This window comes from Phoca vitulina, unplaced genomic scaffold (assembly GCF_004348235.1).
Source record: "Phoca vitulina isolate PV1807 unplaced genomic scaffold, GSC_HSeal_1.0 scaffold46, whole genome shotgun sequence".
NCBI lineage: Eukaryota > Metazoa > Chordata > Mammalia > Carnivora > Phocidae > Phoca > Phoca vitulina.
In genome coordinates this window covers 7,143,212-7,162,766 of record NW_022589749.1, presented here as the reverse complement: position 1 = coordinate 7,162,766, position 19,555 = coordinate 7,143,212, and the positions used below count along the sequence as shown (strand labels likewise).

The window sequence follows — 19,555 nt, the reverse complement described above, 5'->3', positions numbered from 1 at the left end:
AAAAAAAAAATAAATAAATAAAAATAAATAAAAATAAAAAGCTGGTGGTTGGGGTGGCTGGGTGATGGACACTGGGGAGGGTATGTGTTGTGGTGAGCGCTGTGTATTGTGTAAGACTGATGAATCACAGACCTGTACCCCTGAAACAAATAATGCATTATATGTTAATAATAAAAAAAATCCATGGTAAAATAAATAAATAAATAGCTGGTGGAATTAACTTAAAATGCGTAATAGCTGAGTCAAAAAGAAAGTGAACAGAGAACAGACAGATTTGGAGTAAATCTGAGGAATTTTTAAAGATTGGTAAAGCAAATTGCAAGTTTTATTCATTACGAACAAAACCTTAGTATGCCTGGAAGGAACTCATTCAAAAATGATGTGGGTGGGTTAGCCTGGTGATGGGTATTAAAGAGAGCACATACTCGGGCGCCTGGGTGGCTCAGTTGGTTAAGCGGCTGCCTTCGGCTCAAGTCATGATCCTGGAGTCCCTGGATCAAGTCCCGCATAGGGCTCCCTGCTCGGCAGGGAGTCTGCTTCTCCCTCTGACCCTAACCCCTCTCATGTGCTCTCTCTCATTCTCTCTCTCTCAAATAAATAAATAAAATCTTAAAAAAAAAAAAAAAGAGGGCACATACTGAATGGAGCACTGGGTGTTATACACAAACAATGAATCATGAAACACTACATCAAAAACTAATGACGGGGGTGCCTGGGTGGCTCAGTCGTTAAGCATCTGCCTTTGGCTAAGGTCATGATCCCAGGGTCCTGGGATCGAGCCCCACATCGGGCTCCCTGCTCCGCGGGAAGCCTGCTTCTCCCTCTCCCACTCCCCCTGCTTGTGTTCCCCCTCTCGCTGTGTCTCTGTCAAATAAATAAAATCTTAAAAAAAAAAAACAAAAACTAATGATGTAATGTATGGTGATTAATATAACATAATAAAATTTAAAAAAAAAATTTTTTTTTAAATGATTTAAATTGCTTTTCACTTAACAAAAGGTGGGGGTGGAGGATTAAATTACAGGTGTAAGGTGCCTATTACCTGTTCATTTTTTAAAAATTAATCCTTCACTCAATTAAGGAAAACCGAGTTTTTTAGGAAGAGAACAAAGACATACCTCAACAAAGAAGACTAGGTTCTCTAAAAGAGCAGGGCGTGTTTTCAAGTTACCATCTTTAACTTCTAAGAGGTCACCTTTACATCTACTGAAGACATCTGAAAACAGGAAAGTATTTTATTGTTTTATTCAGCTTTGGTTTCAACGATATTTTTAGGAATACAATGTACACTCTAATAAAGAGTAAGCAAATATAAAAAGCTTAATCCAGAAAGCTTTTTCCCCCACAGTGAACCAAACAACAAAGGATATCTATTTTAAGCTCTTTAATCTCTACCCCCAAGGTGGGACTCAAACTCACGACCCCAAGATCAAGAGTCGCAGGCTCTACCAACTGAGCCAGCCAGGAGCCCCTTCTTTAAGCTCTTTAAAAAGCCATGTAACTATTGCTCTGTTGCCTTCAAAATGTAAAAGGTGGCCTTATAAATTGTATATTCTAGAGTCTAAACACCAGCTAGCCTTTCCACAAACAGGCCATTGCCACAATAAAATTAAGACTCCAAATGAATGATTTAAAAGAATGTATGCCATTATGGACTAAAAGACTAAGGTGCATAACAGAAATTCACCTTCATAATAAATACCATGTTTTATTCTCACAATCTTTGTCTTTTAATTATCATTCTTCAGTTGGGCAATAAAATAAAAGACCATTTATGCTCTTGAAAAGAAAGACCCTTATAGATTTGAAATGCATTTATGTCCTCTTGTACCAAACAATTCTATTTCCAGGAATTTAATCCCAAGGAAATGCTCAAATAAGTACCCAAACACTTATGTCCCAAGATGTTCATTTCAGCATTATTATAAATACAGTTATGAATAACTCAAGTATATAGTATGTTATATACTCCATGGGGCATACATAAATAAACTTAGTACACTGATACAATACTGTGGAATATTATATATAACTGACATGGTAAATGTTCAAGACAAAAAAACATTAAAATAAAAAATAGTATGTATTATACCCTTTCGTGTGTTTAAAAAAAATAAAATCACTACTATGTATTTCCACATACACATGTAAGACTGTTTAGGGGGCATCTGGGAGTATAGACTCCAGAAGTTGTTACTTACCTTGTAAGTAAAAGTATTTACTTCTCTCTGGGGGAATGGAGCTGGGAATGGGAGAAAGACCATACCCACTTGTGTACTGTTTTATAGTAGGTTGTCTACTACTTTTGTAATCAACACTTCTTAAGGTTAAAAATAAGTCTTTCAAAATACCGAAAGTATGCATTATTATTTTCAAGTTGTTGTTTGCAACTCTTACAAATTTCTGCTAAAAAAATGAGTTCCTGTCAGACAATCAATAAAATATGGGAGTCCACAGTCACAATGCTTACCTTTTAATTGTTCTAGTAAAGACTTAAGACTATTCTCTACTCGATCCTGGATCTCCACTGTATCCTCTAAAATTGAAAAAAAAAAAAAAAAGAAAAAACATTCAATTCATTTTTTTAGAAAGAAAAAGAACTAAGATCAACAACTGTAAGCAACTCATGGGCAAGGACATTTTCTTTACTCTTAAGACTCACAGGTATCAAATTTCATTACTGAGAGACAAAGAAAAAGATAAAAGAAAGTAAAATGAAAAAAGGGCATTAATTACCTTTCTCTCAAAAGTAATACCTAAAGTTCTCTAGGAAGACTTAAAATCTATGTGCTTCAAATACTCTCAATGACAGAATCCACAAACCTTATGATTTTGGGGGGGGGCGGTTAATGGAATATGTGTGATTCACATTGAGTTAGGAAAATAGTCTTTTCCACAAAGTTTCGTAAAGAATTCAATCTGAAATCCAACAATACTTCAACAAATTAAGGATTTTTTCAACTTTTGGACCTAACAAGTGATTTTAAATAGGGAAGATTTAAATTTCTAAAACATTACTTGGTAACCTAGGAATGTACCTTCTTTTTTTTTTTAAGATTTTATTTATTTGACAGAGAGAGAGACAGCGAGAGAGGGAACACAAGCAGGGGGAGTGGGAGAGGGAGAAGCAGGCTTCCCGTGGAGCAGGGAGCCCGATGTGGGGCTTGATCCCAGGACCCTGGGATCATGACCTGAGCCGAAGGCAGACACTTAACGACTGAGCCACCCAGGCGCCCCAGAATGTAGCTTCTTTGATATTAAACCAGACACTTCCAGAACACCTTCCGCCTCCTCCCAATCTGTCCAAATATGTGAACTGTTACATTTACTAAGTTTTCAAAGACAAAGACCTAGTAAATACACTCATGCAAATGTATACTTACCTAAACCACTGGTGTCCAGCTCATAAATATCACTAACAAGATAAAAAGAACTGGTCTGACACTGAGAACAGCCAGAACTAAAGAATCCAGCCATTCTGGTAGGTACAGGACCAAGGAAAGGATACTGGAAAAAAAGGGGAAAAAGTAATGTCCTTTAAATCCATCTAAATTTATATAAAACAAGAAAACAGGGGACTATAACTATTGGATAAGGTCTATCTCAGTGATTAAGTTGCAAACCACTGATCTAACTAAACTAACAACTGAATCATTATGGTGAAAACAGAAACTCCGTATTAGTTTGTTGACAGCTATTAAAAATACCATTTTTAATGGTATTTACCATTACAAATAAAGCTATTTTGCTTTTCCTCGCTATCCAGTTTGGATAGTGAGGAAGCCTCTGTAATTCCCAAGTCTATAAAATCAGGTTTTTCCTAGAGGTGCCATAAACTGGGACAAAATACTGTTCTTTACTATTCATCCACCCCCAAATTCCTATTTTTAAAAAGACAGTCATAGGTTATTGCAGCTTCGATGGTAAACACATATTGATGATACCTGAACTTCCTTCTCAATAAATCGCTTTCCCGTCTCCATGGCCACCTCCAGCTGTTGAAGGAGTAAACGAAGAATATCAATCCGGGAGGACACACCATTCTCAGTGGTCTTTTCCGAGTTCCTTGGCTCCACGGGGTGGTTTAGACTTGGAAGTCCACTGATCAGCCGCAATGTTAAGGAACGGATTCTTAACCACATGGTCTCCTCCTCCAAGGAAAGTTTCTTATGTTCTTCAGAAACATCCCTTAAAAAGAAACCAAACCATCCATTTTATTCAATGTGTTGCCTTTACATCTTTTAAGCTTTACTTCCATCAGGCAAGATGCCATTGAATGGTCCTGGTACTCGTCTCCTAGCTGAATGATCTCAGATAAACCCAATCACCCAAGTCCCCAATTCAGGATCGATAAAATGGGGAATGATAACCTACCTAACAGGTCATTTTTCCTCTTCAGTGAGACTTCTGATAACAAATATTTATCATGTATTTTGTTGAAAATGTTGTTGAAAATTCTTGTATCATGCATTTTCAACAAAATACACGATATAAAAACTTCAAATGACAGAAAACTGAAAAATAGAAAAATGTGCGATAAACCAAACACCTGCAATATTAACAAGCTTGGTATCAATCCTTTCAGACTCTTACAATACAGATGTACAAAACTGCAACTAAAAATATTTATATAATTTGACATGTTTTAAATAAAATGGGTTCATAATATTTATACTATTTTGCAAACGACATCTTTTTTGACAGTGTGCAGAAAAGAGTTAACATAGAAAGCTTGAGACTATTATCTTTAGAAGGGCCAGCTTGCAAGGTTGACCTTTAGCTGATATCTAGGAACTTGGCACCCCAACCATTCCCTACATGATAACAGTGGCTCACTATGCCTAGGCTTGTACAAACCATATGGTCTATGGTGAACACCTGCTTTCCTTCTGGGAGTCTGGAATGTTGACACATGATGGACAGAGGGTGCTTACATAACCAGCTGGTAAAAACCTTGGGCACCAAATCTCAAATGGGCTTCTCTGGGCAGAAATGCTGCACACACATCACTGCATTTTTTTGCTGCTAGGAACACAGGAGGGAGAGAGCACTAGAAGTCTGTGCATGGAGTTTTCCAGATTCTGTGTCTTTTTCCCTTGCTGATCCTATCATTTGTCCTGTTATAATAAACCTTAGCTGTGAAGACAACTATAGGTTAATTATGAGTCCTAGCAAATCACTGAATGTGGTCTTGGCAATCCCCAAATCATGGTGCAGTTGACATTTGAACAACACTGATTCGAACTGCATGGGTCCACTTATGCACAGATTTTTTTTTTTTGTAAATACAGTACAGTACTGTAAATGTATTGTCTCTAACTTGTAATTTTCTTAATAACATTTTCTTTCTCTAGCTTACTTTATTCTAAGAATACAGGATATAATACACATGACATACAAAATATGTGCCGATCAATTGTTCATGTTATAGGCAAGGCTTCCAGTCAATAATACGATCTTAGTAGTTAAGTTTCTGGGGAGTTAAAAGTTACACATGGATTTCCAACTGTGCAAGGGGGTCAGACCCCAACTCTGCATTGTTCAGGGGTCAAATGTATATTCAGAACTACCTTGTATACATTATCTCTGCATGCTTGTGCACTTACTGCCTTTGGTTGTACTTTCCTAGAAGTGATCTGCTGAATTAAGTGGGATATGGAATTTTCAATCTTAATACAGATTACTAAAATTCTCTATAGAAAGGTTATATAAAGTTATATCTCCAGGTCAATGTGCAACAATCTCTCTCCCCATAACCTTGCTGACCACAAGTATTAATCTTTTTTTATCTTTGTCCAATAGTTAAAAAAAAAAATCTTTATCACTGTAAGGTACATCTCTTTGAATTTCTTAAGTCCAATTTGTTTTTTAGTTATCTTCTTCTTACTGATTTATTAAGAACTCTCCCTTTAGGGACGCCTGGGTGGCTCAGTCAGTTAAGCATCTGCCTTTGGCTCAGGTCATGATCCCAGGGTTCTGGGATTGAGCCCCACATTGGGCTCCCTGCTCCGTGGGAAGCCTGCTTCTCCCTCTCCCACTCCCCCTGCTTGTGTTCCCTCTCTCGCTGTGTCTCTGTCAAATGAATAATAAAATCTGAAAAAACAAACAAACAAAAAAAAACTTTAAAAAAGTCTCCCTTTATGTGAAAGATATTTATACGAAGAAAATTACCAATCTACCACATACCTTTAGAACTTGTTAACAAATTTACTTCTATATAGAAGGTTAATAGTTACAGACACCAAATCCTTTATGTTTCCAGGTTTGAGGTAATGCTAAGAAAGGCTTTCCCTAACCATTTAAAAATATTTTTTAGGGGTGCCTGGATGACACAGTCGGTTAAGTGTCCGACTCTTGATTTAAGCTCAGGTCATGATCTCGAAATTGAGCCCCACATCAGGCTCTGCACAGGGTGTGATGCCTGCTTGGGATGTGCTCCCTCCCTCTCCCTCTGCTCCCGCCCCACCCCACCTCCAGCCCCCCAACCCCCCATCTATCTCTTTCTCTCTCAAAAAAAAAAAAAATTATTTTTTTCTTTCTTTCTTTTTTTTAATTTTCTTGTAGAACTTCTAAGGGGTTTTAGCACATAACCTTTAATCCATCTGGAACTTCTTTTCATGTATGCTATGAAGGAAAATCTAATTTTTAGATTAGCCAGCAATCCAACATAGGAGTGAGAGTCATTTTCTTCATTTGGCTTACGTATACCTTATCCCTACAATAACCATGTTATTTTATTTGTGTAAAAAAGAGATTTTTTTTTGTATTTCTTAGATTCATCCTAATTGTTCAAAAATAAATACTTGGGGTTTAATTCCAGTTACCTGTCTTTTGGATCCCAGCTAAAGAAAACATTTAAATCTCTGTTGTCTCGCAAGGCTTCCCATGGAATGTCATCTTCTTCTGGCCGAAGATTCATTGACTTTATACTTTCTGCTAAACTGGTTGATCTGTGATATAGAAAATTTATGTATTATTTCAATAGTAAAACAGCCATGAAAACATTAGCCACAACTTTGTTTTACTAGAAAGGACAAGAAAGAGGAAGAAGGATTTACTATTAAGAAGTAAAGGTTCACAGAAGATGACACAGAACCAAGCCCATATCATGCTGGCCTGCTACACAGCAAGAGAAAGCATCTGGAAGTGGATCAACATTAATTCTTGAAATCCCATGTTTAACAGGGGAAGGGAAACCCTTTAAACACGACATGGAGTGGGGTGGCTGGCTTGTGTACGTGACGGGAGATGGTGCGGTGCTGGTAGCGCCCGTCATTCCCCACGACATGACCTGGGTCACTTCCCCTTTCTTCTCTGCTCCCACCAACTTCCTCTCTCTCATTCTCTCTCTCTTTTTTTTTTCCCCATTTTTCTTTAGCCTAGGCCTGCTATTACCACCCAGGAGCCCATTAATGGCTCTCAGGTTCTGATCTAATCCTTAGTTCCTTTTTAGCTCTTGTGCAATACTTACATATTTGCTTCAAGTAGAAGGTCTAACAACATCCGTTCAGTACGGACTTGTGCAAAATGAAGAGAATTATTCAGCCTGTTCCTAAAAGCGATAAACTCTGGGATCTTCTCAAATGCACCATATTTGTAAGCTTGAATAATATATTCTGAGGTCTGGGAAGGAAAGACATCACCTCCGTATAAATATTTCACAGATCAGACAATGAAGGCAAACCTCGCCAGGCAAAACAAAACACTCAAACTAAAAATTAAGTAAGATGTGAAATCTAATCTTTAAAGGTTATCAAGTAGAATATCAGCTTTAAAAAACATTATTTTTCTTCTTTCCTATACCAGAGTCGTATGTGTACTTTACTAATTCTACTACTAATAATACCCAGCTGCTGCTACCACCACAGAGACTTTCTCTTAGCAGTTATGTCTTTCAATTCAGTAGGACTGGAGGTTTTGTGATACCACATCAGTTTGTTAGTGCCATTGTGGAAGGGATGTTACTCCATGTTTTTCTGCATCTAAGATAAATTGTGTTTTATACAAAGGTTCCAAAAACACCAGAATAATATAACCACCCCACCACCAACCCAAATAAAAATCACCCGCCTCCAGAAAAAAGACAGGCTGCTCCTTGGTTTTGTTTATTTCTGAGTACTATGTATCACAAACAGGGCATATATGCATTACATCAGGATAGAAGACAACAAACAAAAGACCCATAAGAATTCATCAGACTCCATTTTGAGGACAGAAAGACTGCAAGAACCAGGTTTCTTGTCCATCCAAACTACATAAGACCTATGCTGGAAAATTCCATGAACAAGTAAGTGAAGGGAACACTCACCAAATGCGCTTTAATTTTAGATTAATACATATGTACAGATGAAATGTTGTGAACAGAGGCAAGAAAAAGAATTGTCAACAGAAATTCTGGCACAATAGAAGAAAATCTCAGGGAAGAACATTTTATGGGTATGGGCCTATGCCATCAGGATCAGAAGTCAGAAGGGTACCCTTTTGGGCCAAGGAATGTTAAGCTCAAAGTAGATGTCTGCCCCAAAGAACCTTTCTAGAAAAGCCAGTCTTTTTACACAGCCTCAGTCAGCTCTGCCCCCATCTCCATTATGACTGAATTATTTGCCCAGTAGGAAAATAGGCCAATAGTCAACAACATACCCTCTGATATACAGCCTTGCAGGGTTCATTTCAGGCCGCGGGATTGCGCCACGGGCGCTAATTCAACTGCATTCGATGCGGCTTTTAAACCCCATGGGACACCTCGGCGAGCTGTTTGCCTGCAGTATCTGGAGAAATTAAAGACGGACGGACACAAGAAAATTAAAAAGATTACTTGTGATCCTGCAGGTTTAAAGAAGGACTATCCGAAAAAGCTCAAGTGTACCTTCTAGCCTGATTAAAGGACAGTGATATGCCCCATCAAGAAGAGGCCAGGATACTCTAAACACAACATGCCTATCCGATGGCCTCTTGGCTTGGAAAAAGCAAGGTTTACCATCAGCCCTTGCAACACGAACTTACAGCTTGAAAAAACCAGCTGCTTAGGAACATAATGATCCAGCAATTAATCAGGATAAAAACAGGACTTCTGGGGATTCCAATCAAATTTCTCAATTACAGCTCCAAAATATGCTGATTAAAGAAAAGAACTCAGCTTTTCAAAGTATAGAGGCAGTTTTAATTTCTGAGTGGTCCATGGAATACCACTTTTGAAAAAAAAGGCAGTAACTTTTTAAAAAAGAAAAACAAGGGGCAACAGAAAGGGAATGTAGTCCTTTAGCAAACTGAGAAGGTAACTGCAGCTCTCTGGCTTCTGTTTTTAAGGTAGTCCTCCTTTAATGCTGCAGCAAAGTATCACTGCAGAGCTAGAAAAGGGCCTGGGCATCCTGCAGTAAGACTGAGCATGAGAGAGGTCTACAATTTGAAGAGACAACCCCTACTGGAACTGCAGGCAAAACCGGAAGCCACAGGCACTTTAAAAACTTTTGAATATCAGAGAATGTTGTCCGTACCTATTTCTACTCATTTATTGCACCGTGAGGCTAGTTATATCCCATATGGATTCCTGAAATGAACCCTGGTCACTGTAAAAATTAACAAAATAGATGGACATCAAACCCTGAATGATCATCTTCATGAATACCAGAACAGACTTTTAAAGGGAAATTATTTTTAAAGTACAAACAAGTACTTTTCCAAAAAGTAACTTTTGGAGATAAGAAGATCTGGCTCTAAGTCTCATATTGTAAAAATCTATTCCAAAGTAAGATGACAGCAACAATGATGACCTTTCCAGAAAGAAAATCCCTGTGTAGACCTTCCAAATATAACTTTCAATCCCATAGCACAAAGCCTTACAAACCGAACACTGGATTTTCCAGTTAAGGAGTAAAAATGTTCTTTCAAAGAGCAAGTTGGGAATTGAAATACATCAGTCACTCAAGAAAAAAACCATCTGGGGATCTCAAAAACTACCAAGAATAAAAGACATAGAACATAGAGCTTTAGCTTTCCAGAGATGTATCTAATACTATCAGAAGGTTTAACACATACAAGGCAACACTAAAATCATGCTCTTTCTTATCCTCAAATTCCTATAGGAAACAGTCCACACCCACAGTCTCCAGTTCCCTATTTTGGGACTCAAGCTAGGCATGAAGGTTTAAGGTGCATTTTCCTTGCTGTATTGGTTTTTGCTTTTGCCTCTAGGGCTCCCCAAAGATATTTACTTCAGTAAGATTAAATAAACTCTTTCTTCTTGGTAGTAATAAAAATAAATTTCAAGCAGAGAGTCCTATTACCAGATCAATAAAATGATCAGGTCCAGCATCACATATATTCAGACCAATTAGTCACTCCTGCTACACATGCATCAGCAAAACTTCGAAGATAAAAAAAAAAAGCCACTGAGAACAAAATACCCTCTCAAATCATTCCTGAGGATCTCCTTTCTCTGTAACAATAACTTAAGTTGTTTTGTTTTGGGGTGGGTGTGTTTTGTTTTCAAAACAATTCTTTAGACACAATAATTGCGGGGGAAAAAATTAAAGGTTAATTTTCAATAGTATATGAAATGTGACTTATTGACCAAATCAGGAACAATATGGTGCTTCTAGAATGCTGGATGATTAAAAACTAGAATAAAACCAGCCACCAGGCATGGATTAATCTCTTATTTACCCCCAACTTCCACCTCAGAGTTATTTGAGAAACAAAACTTTGAAAAGGAGTCATTAATAAATCAAATATTTCTTAGAAATACAGCAATGACAGCCAGAATAATGAGATCTGAGGAACAGTTTTGATTTTTTTTCCCTTGACTTAGTGAAACTTCTTAAGAACAGAGAAGGGCAAGCACAGATACCTGAACACACAGTACAAACACACCGATTTATAACTCAACTGCCTACTTGTGCTAGGATATTTTAGAAACCCAAGGTCCTAGAGATGCACTCGGATCTCTAAGCCAGGCCAGCACCTTCCAGGCAGCATGTTCAAATGCTGATGCCTACTTCCTTCTCTCCCTGATCAGGAGCTATGGCACAAAATAAGGTATGAACGGAAATCCCAATCATTGGAGGAAGGGCACCACAGGGGAAGGGGAATAGGGCTTAAAAGCCAACTGATGCACAGCTTACCATCCCTTGCTACACCAGCCCTCTAGGCCTTCCCCTAAGGCTTGTCAGGACAAAATTACTGCAAGCTGACAACAATAAACCTATATTCCATTGTTCAGAAATGCTTCTGCTCTGTCTTCTATTTAATACAAGGCTAAAGAATTCAATGGAAAATAGATTAGCCACAGCTATTACAGTTACAAAAGAACCACCCCAAAAACCAGTTTTCTTGCCAAGTTCCTTAGTTGCTGTTAGACCATGAAAACAGAAAACTACGGACAGATACCTGGCATGGCCGAATTCCAGGCAATGAGTTTTAGAAGCACATGAGAACAAAGCAGGCAATGACCATCCTAGAGATTTGCCTTCTTTTCGCCTGTGTTCTAGGTGGGTTTGCACAGCTGGTTGACTGACTAGAGACTATATAAAACTTCTGCTTAACGGACAAGTGGAGACCAAGTCTGTTTGCAGTGAAAAATATGGTGCAAATCCCATCCTTTCATTACGGCACATAGCTCTACCTTATTTATTGCTACTTTAAAACACACTATTGACACAAGTTTCTTGAAATATCCTTCAACTGGTCAATTTTATAATTCTAAGAAAATATAAGTGCACTGGCTGTTGGCAAAGAGCATGGTAGTATAAACTTCAGAAAAAAGGGCAGCTGCTGTTGCAGAATCTTCTACGGCATCCCAGGCCAGAAACACTTATGGGTTACCTCTTATACCCTTAGAAAAAGTCTCTTAGAAATTAAAAGATAGGTCTAAGAGGAATACAACTTCCTACTCTGTTAATACCATTTTAACTATACCTCTGCATGGATTCTATTAAACACACCCACTCTAGCAACTACAAATAACTCTTTACCTCTACCTAACGAGACATGGCCAGTATAAGGGCACTTAGGTGCACCTCAACACGCGCGCCTGCCACGTGAGGGAAGATGTTCTCTGAATCATGTGCATTCAGCAGGCAAGAACATATTTTTAAAAAATATTTTTCACTTACATCTTTCTGGTTGGAGTGGAAAAACCTGAGTGCGAAGTTACAGGACTGGGATGCAGCAGCATACTGACCTAGGGATTCGGCGTATCGGGTCAAAAGATAGCTAGGTCAGAAGGGAGGAAAGAAAGAAAAAAAAAGCGTGTTATACTTACCACCTCCAGTATCAACCACACTTCAAATTATTACAGCAGAGAAACAGGCACACAGGAAAGTTAAAACATCTTGCCACATGAATTATCTCATTCACAGAATCAATTTTTTTTTTTAAAAGAGCAAAGTTATTTCAGTTTTGCGGGAGACCTAAAGCTCTACGCCATGCTTTCTTAGGCTCAGGTGATTAATGGAACCAAAGGGAACAGAGAAAATACCCTTGATTCATCATAAAGAATAGTCAAAACACAAGTTCAAAGGATCTCTAAGGTCAACAAATAAAGTACATGTGTTAATCTCAACTGCAAAGCAGAAATAAAGACTTCAAGACAATGTGTGCTAAGAAAAAGTGTTCAAAGTATATAGCTGTTTGCTATCTCTGGGGAAAATTTTCTTACCTTTTCAAAACTGTGCAAATTTAAAAATTACCATTAAATGCTGGAAGATATAAAAATCTTTCTGCTTTGCAATGGGTCATCATGGGGGATTACTTAATCTAAAAAGCTTAATAACAGAAACAACTCTACTGCTAAAATTGAAGAGTTTGTGCTCCACGTATAAGGACCCCACCCTGTGCAGCTGGCTGCTCAGTATTCAGAGTATATACTACCAACCCAATGGTGTCATGCTGGATATGCTTAGCATCAAGGCTGGAGTACAGATCCACCACTGGTTCAAAGGCCCCCAGCACACAGTAGATTCGAACAAGCAGCAATTTGAATTGAGCATTGGAAGGGCTGTGGGTTAATCCCTCTTCCAGCAAAGTCAGGGCCTGCCACACAGCAGTCTGGTCACCTAGAACCAAAATGTAACAGTATTACCCACAGTATTTAGCAGCAAAGGGAGGCTTCTCACAAACAAAAGACAAAAACTTACTGATATTATCACCTCCCCTAACTATTTGAAGAATGAGTTTAGGTGTCAAAGAACAAATTTTAGATACACACCTGTAAGCAAAATAGGGAATTTCCCAGAATAGACAGTTTCTCAACAGTTACCTCAGTTCTTAAACATGCATCTGCAAAAGTGATGCAAACTTCAAGGTTTTTGCGAGGTCTTATGAAAGAAGTTACAGAATCTCCGAGAATCCTAGATTCTGAGAAGAGATGGACTTTGAAGGAGAATTTGAGTCCACCAACCTTCCCAGTACAGGATTTTCTCTACCAGACCCCAGAAAGATGCTCTCTCTAGACAACATTTTTCTTCCATACACAACTCTACTATTCAGATGTCAAGTGATACTTGAAAAAAGCTGTTCATTAATAATCAAATTAATATACTTATTTTTGGCCTACCAAAATTCAATAGTCTTAAATCAATAGTCTTAATCAATAGTCTTAAAGATTAAGTAACTTCTCTTTTATGAACCTAAGAAAATAATATGAAATGGAGATAAAGATTTATATACAAAAATATTCACTGTACTAATAATGGGGGAATGATTAAGTAAACTATAGTAAAACCCACATTATGCAGCCATCTGACATTAATGAGTTTTTAGTAATAAGGGAAAATACTTATACAGTAACAGTTCAGTAAAACACACAGAATTCAAATTAATGTGAAGATGTGATCTTTAGTCTATAAGACATGCACAGAAAAAAAGAGAAGGAAATATGCCAAATTTTAGAATGCCTTTTGGAAGATGGAAAAGTAAGATTAAAATAAACTGTTTCCCAAAACTTCTTTTTTTTTTAAAGATTTTATTTTTTTATTTATTTATTTGGCATAGACAGACACAGTGAGAGAGGGAACACAAGCCCGGGGAGTGGGAGAGGGAGAAGCAGGCTTCCCGTGGAGCAGGGAGCCCGATGCAGGGCTCGATCCCAGGACCCTGGGATCATGACCTGAGCTGAAGGCAGATGCTTAACGACTGAACCACTCAGGCGCGCGCCCGTTTCCCAAAACTTTTGTAAGTTATTTTTACAGTCAGAAAAAACTTAAACTAAAACTTAAAAAACTTAAAGTAAAAGCTCTATGCCTTGAGCTTTTCGAATTATATGCTACAGGCTTTTTTCTGAAAGAAATGAGATATAATCAAAAATTGGGGCTTTAGATAAATACCCATAATCCTACCCAAACTATGCATACGTATAATCTATGCAAACTACCATTGATTTTAATGTATTGCCTTTGAGTCAGAATTACTTTTACACAGTAGTAATCACGACATACATCTAATTTTGTGTTCTGCTCTTTGCTTTGAAGTATTTTTCCATGTTGCTACCTAGTCTTCACAATCATAATTTTATTGAATTCAACACTTACTGACTTAAACTCTGGAGTAACACTAGATATAGGACCAGAGGATAAGGGTCACAGGTGGTTCCTGGCCTCAAGGGGCTCAGAGGTAAGTAGAGAAAACAGCTGGACAATTAAAGGGAATAAATAATTTTAAGAAGTCCTAGTTACTCGGGGTGCCTGGGTGGCTCAGTCAGTTAGTTAGGCAACCAACTCTTGGTTTCAGCTTGGGTCGTGATCGCAGAGTCATGGGATCAAGCCCCACATGGAACGGGGTCTGTGCTCAGCGGGGAGTCGGCTTGAGGGTTCTCTCCCTCTGCCCCTCCCCCAACTGGTGTGCACACTTACTCTCCACTCTCTCTCTGAAGTAAATAAATAAATCTTAAAAAAAAAGGGGGGGTGCCTGGGTGGCTCAGTGGGTTAAGCATCTGCCTTTGGCTCGGGTCATGATCTCAGGGTCCTGGGATCTAGCTGTGTGTCGGGCTCCCCGCTCAGAGGGGAGTATGCTTCTCCCTCTGCCCTCCCCCAGCTCATGCTCTCTCTCTCAAATAAATAAAAATCTTTTTAAAAAGTCCTAGTTACACAAAGATAACTAGTATTAAAAAAAAATCTCCTTAAAACAGAAACAAAATTTCAAACTAAATAGCAAAAAACAAAAACAAAAACAAAAAGAATAATTTACACTTCTTTCTCACCTATTAAACCGTTATAAAGATATTTATTATTTTGCAAAATTTACGCTGTAACTACAACTCTATGCAAATTCTTCACCAAATCAAAAGAGCATCAAGCAAAAAAAGAAAAGAACATGAAGGACTGATTAGACTTTTTGGGAAAAAATTTTTCTAACTAAATGTTGTACTATAACAAAATGATATATTCTAGGGATATGTTAATGTATAGTATGCACTACAGATAACAATACTATACTGCATACTCAAAAGCTGCTAGGAGAGTAGATCTTAATATTTCTCATCACAAGGAAAAACATCTAACTATGGGGTGATAGATGTTAACTAAACTTGTGGTAATCATTTCATGATATACATACATCAAATCATCATGTTATACATCTTAAGCTATACAATCTTAAGCTAATACAATGTAATATGCCAATCACATTTCTTCAATTAAACTAGAGGGAAAAAAGGATCCTTAACTCCCCATTTTACTTTTGCAGAATCACAAACAAACGCCTTTTTGCAAAATATCTGAGAGCATCATCAATTTCTTAAAGTGCTCTTCTTAATCTTTCACATTCAAATCAGTCTCTTCCAACATCCGTACCAAATTTCTACAGATTTCTAATATCTGTCAGATCCACCTTGGACAATGACTATACCTCTAATTAGAGCATTTCAACATCACTTTCACTGACTGCAAGAAACCTTGCATCTTTATAATATTGGCAATTTTCCAATGCATCTGCACTGTATGATTATGGAAAATTTGCTTAACTTCTTTCTCTCTGCCCTGTCTTTCCTTCATCTATAAAACTGTACTAATCTTAACTGTATTATTATGAGGTTTAAATTATATAATTCATGTAAAGCACTTTCAGGTGCCTGATGATCAACAATTGCTAGCTGCTATTGCTATATTGGGCATATTGCTCAAAAAAACAAGGGATTAGCAAAGCCATATAGTCACTTATGAGCAAGAATGGATGCTAGAATAAGTGGGGAAGGGTATCTGAGTAGGAACCAAATTACTAAGAGGTCAGTTCATTAATGATGTTTTTTTTAAGCTCTATGCAAACTCACAATTCTGGGGCTCAGATGACAAAGACTCTGATAAAAAGGATTTCACCCCCATCTCCAGTACAATATAGTATAACAAGTACTAGCACAGGGGTACACACAACGTCCTACAAAAGTTGAGAAGGGGCATAAAATCTGCAATGGGGGAGGGGGGTGAAATCAAGACAGGCTTGTCAGAGGTACCGTTTGAGTAAAAGTCAGATGAAGGAAGGAAGAAAGTTATTTCAAAGAGAGGCACATGATGTTCACTAATACTAGCAAACAAAAAAACAGATTTAGGCTGTAAGTACCTAAGAATTTGGAGATACAGGCAGAGGCTACATTATAAAGAGCATTGTAAACTATCCTAAAGAGGTTGACCTTTATCCTCAGAAAAGTAGGGCACCTCTGAAGGATTTTAAGCACGAGGATGATGGTATCAAAATCAAGTGCTCCATGAAATGATCTCGAGGACAGGCCTTGTGTCCATCATGCACAGTACTGTCTCCCCAGGCCTTTGTTTCTTGTGTAGTTTATTCTTGTGAATAATATGCAATAAGTACCTATTTTTTTCCCCAAAAAATTGCTAATAAAAGAAAATGTCAGGAATGAGACCTAAAGAAAAGGTAATCTCAATACCATTTGCTGAATCATCCTTTTCTTGCTCAATGATATATGATGCTTCCTTCAGCATATATTGTATTTCTGTCCTAAATAGGTTAATTACAATTATATTCCAAAGTGTGCATTCTCCTAAACATTTTTTTAAGTGAATAAAAAGGGCTACTCCATTTCATGGGCCTATACATCTATCTCTGAATCAGTTTCTCTATATTTTAATTGTTGCAACTTCGTCATTATTCACTATTTAGAAATGTTTAAAAACAGAACAAAAAACAAGAAATAACATGTGTTGACAAGGATGTGGAGAGAAAGGATCCCTCATGCACTGCTGGTGGGAATATAAATTGGTGCAGCCATTGTGGAAAACAGTATGGAGGTTCCTCAAAAAATTAAAAATAGAAATATCATATGATTCAGTAATTCCATTACTGGGTATTTACCAAAAGAAAATGAAAATATTAACTCAAAAAGATATACGCACCCCTATGTTTACTGCAGCATTATTTACAATAGCCAGGATATGGAAGCAAACCAAGTGTCCATCAGTAGATGAATGGATAAAGAAGATGTGGTACACACACACATGCGCGCACACACACACAAATATTATTCAGCCATAAAAAAGAATATTTTGCCATTTCCAACAACATGGATGGACCTAGAGGGTATTATGCTAAGTGCAATAAGCTAGACAGAGAAAGACAAATACCATATGATTTCACTTATATGTGTAATCTAAAAAATAAAATGAACAAACAAAAAAGCAGACACAGACCTATAAATACAGAGAACTGGTGGTTGTCAGGAGGAGTGGGGGTGGCAAAAAGAGGAGTGGGAGGTGCAAGCTTCCAGTCATGGAATGAGTAAGTCACAGGGATGAAAGGCACAGCATAGGAAATATAGTCAATGGTATTGTAACAGCGGTGTATGGTGAGAGATGGTGGCTGCATTTGTGGTGAGCATCGCTTGATGTACAGAACTGTCAAATCACTATGTTGTACACTTGAAATTAATGTAATGTGTGTCAACTATCAATTTAACAAAATTTAAAAAATAAAAACAGATGTGCACTGATTTAAGATTATCCTGCTTACAGAGAAGGGGATATCTGGAGAAGGGTTCTTCTAGAAGCACCCTGGAGAAGGGCAAGGAGGAAAAACCTAAAAGCATAAATCAAATTCTTGGATTATATAATCAGTCTCAGGATTTATAATCAATAAAAGCAAAGCGTAAAGTTAAACTGAAATTACTCTTCCTTACCTGTTTCTCTCCATATATCAATAAGCACATGGACAGCAAGGAGACAGTAATAGTCTGAAAACTGCAATTCGGTTTTCAAACAGGATTTCCCTGTAGGGAAAAAATCCCATATTTGTATTTTAACATTTGTTCAACTAACACTGCCCCAAAGGAGTTTTTTAAAGCAGGAAAGTGACAGGAGGGAGAAGATAAAAAGAGGAAATGAAAGTAGTAAGAGTCGTGTAAATACCAGAAGAAAAATATAAGCCATGAATCAAAGGATTCAAAAGAAGGTTTAAGGCCACACTCAGCTGGAAAAGAAGAAAGAGTTCCAGAACAAAGGTGGTATCTGCAATGGCCCCAAAAGGGAGAGCAGCAAGATTTGGAAGGTTTCAGGTAAAGAGAAGAACAGAAGCCAAGGGCCATGTACAACTAAAGTAATAGTACGCTCTTTACTTCACCTAATGATTTAGAATACAGTTAGAGAAACACTGACATCTGGTCACATAATTTACACTTTACCACATATATCTAGCAAAAAGATCATCTACTTCTAAACTAAACATTTACCTCATAATTTACAACATTCATTTTGTTCAATTTCAGTCTATATATTAAAATACTAAGGCCTATAAGCAGAAAATGTCACAATTAACCATAAACTCCATGTAATTCATATGAGCCCCAGTGTAATAGAGTTAGCTCAATCAAGAATATGGACAACTATAATTATTTAAAGCTCCAAACTTAAGAAAGGTTTTACATGTGAACAGTCTTCCCACCTGACAAAATATTCTCCTTGCCAAATTCATTAAAACAAGGTGCTCTGAGTGGTGGTAAAAAACAACCAACAACAACAACAAAAAAAACCCAACAAAAATGGACTAAACCTTAGCAAATCAGGCAACTATTACACATTTTGAAAGAATGCTCACCAAATTCTAGTCCATGCTGGTACCTTAACATGAGTTCTCTGACCACACTCAGTTTCTGATTTTTATCCATAGTGTGGTACAAGCCGAGCAACCTCGTCAGCTGCACCACACACAGATGCTGCTGCAGAGCTCTGATGTCCGCAGGCAGGGCCAGCTTATCCTCGGTTGGTGTCGACAAAGGAACAACTCCAAGTAACTGATTAATAAACTGCAATGTAGAAAAAAAGGAGCACAGATCTCAAAACAGAACTCATCTTTGGTAGGCCATAATTAACAAACATTGAAATGATCTAGAAAAGACATTTTCTTTTTTTTTTTTAAGATTTTATTTAGGGGGTGCCTGAGTGGCTCAGTCGGTTAAGCGTCTGCCTTCGGCTCAGGTCATGATCCCAGGGTCCTGGGATCGAGTCCCGCATCGGGCTCCCTGCTCCGTGGGAAGCCTGCTTCTCCCTCTCCCACTCCCCCTGCTTGTGTTCTCTCTCTCGCTGTGTCTCTGTCAAATAAATAAAATCTTTAAAAA

The 19,555-nt window shown here is 37.7% G+C and overlaps 1 protein-coding gene across 3 annotated transcripts in view; it reads right to left on the bottom strand.

Annotated features, from left to right (window-relative positions):
• The window catches only part of NAA25 (N-alpha-acetyltransferase 25, NatB auxiliary subunit), a 74,042-nt gene that overhangs the window by 15,869 nt on the left and 38,618 nt on the right, over positions 1–19,555 (bottom strand). For 2 of the 3 annotated variants that reach the window (XM_032431246.1, XM_032431248.1), the window contains 10 exons: positions 19,036–19,243; positions 18,122–18,211; positions 12,872–13,052; positions 12,111–12,210; positions 7,472–7,623; positions 6,825–6,950; positions 3,945–4,188; positions 3,384–3,507; positions 2,471–2,536; positions 1,119–1,216 (listed from right to left, as the gene is read on the bottom strand). In XM_032431246.1, the coding sequence (XP_032287137.1) occupies positions 1,119–1,216; positions 2,471–2,536; positions 3,384–3,507; positions 3,945–4,188; positions 6,825–6,950; positions 7,472–7,623; positions 12,111–12,210; positions 12,872–13,052; positions 18,122–18,211; positions 19,036–19,243 (1,389 nt within the window). The remainder of the gene's footprint in view (positions 1–1,118; positions 1,217–2,470; positions 2,537–3,383; positions 3,508–3,944; positions 4,189–6,824; positions 6,951–7,471; positions 7,624–12,110; positions 12,211–12,871; positions 13,053–18,121; positions 18,212–19,035; positions 19,244–19,555) is intronic. The other variant, XM_032431247.1, reaches the window with a different exon arrangement.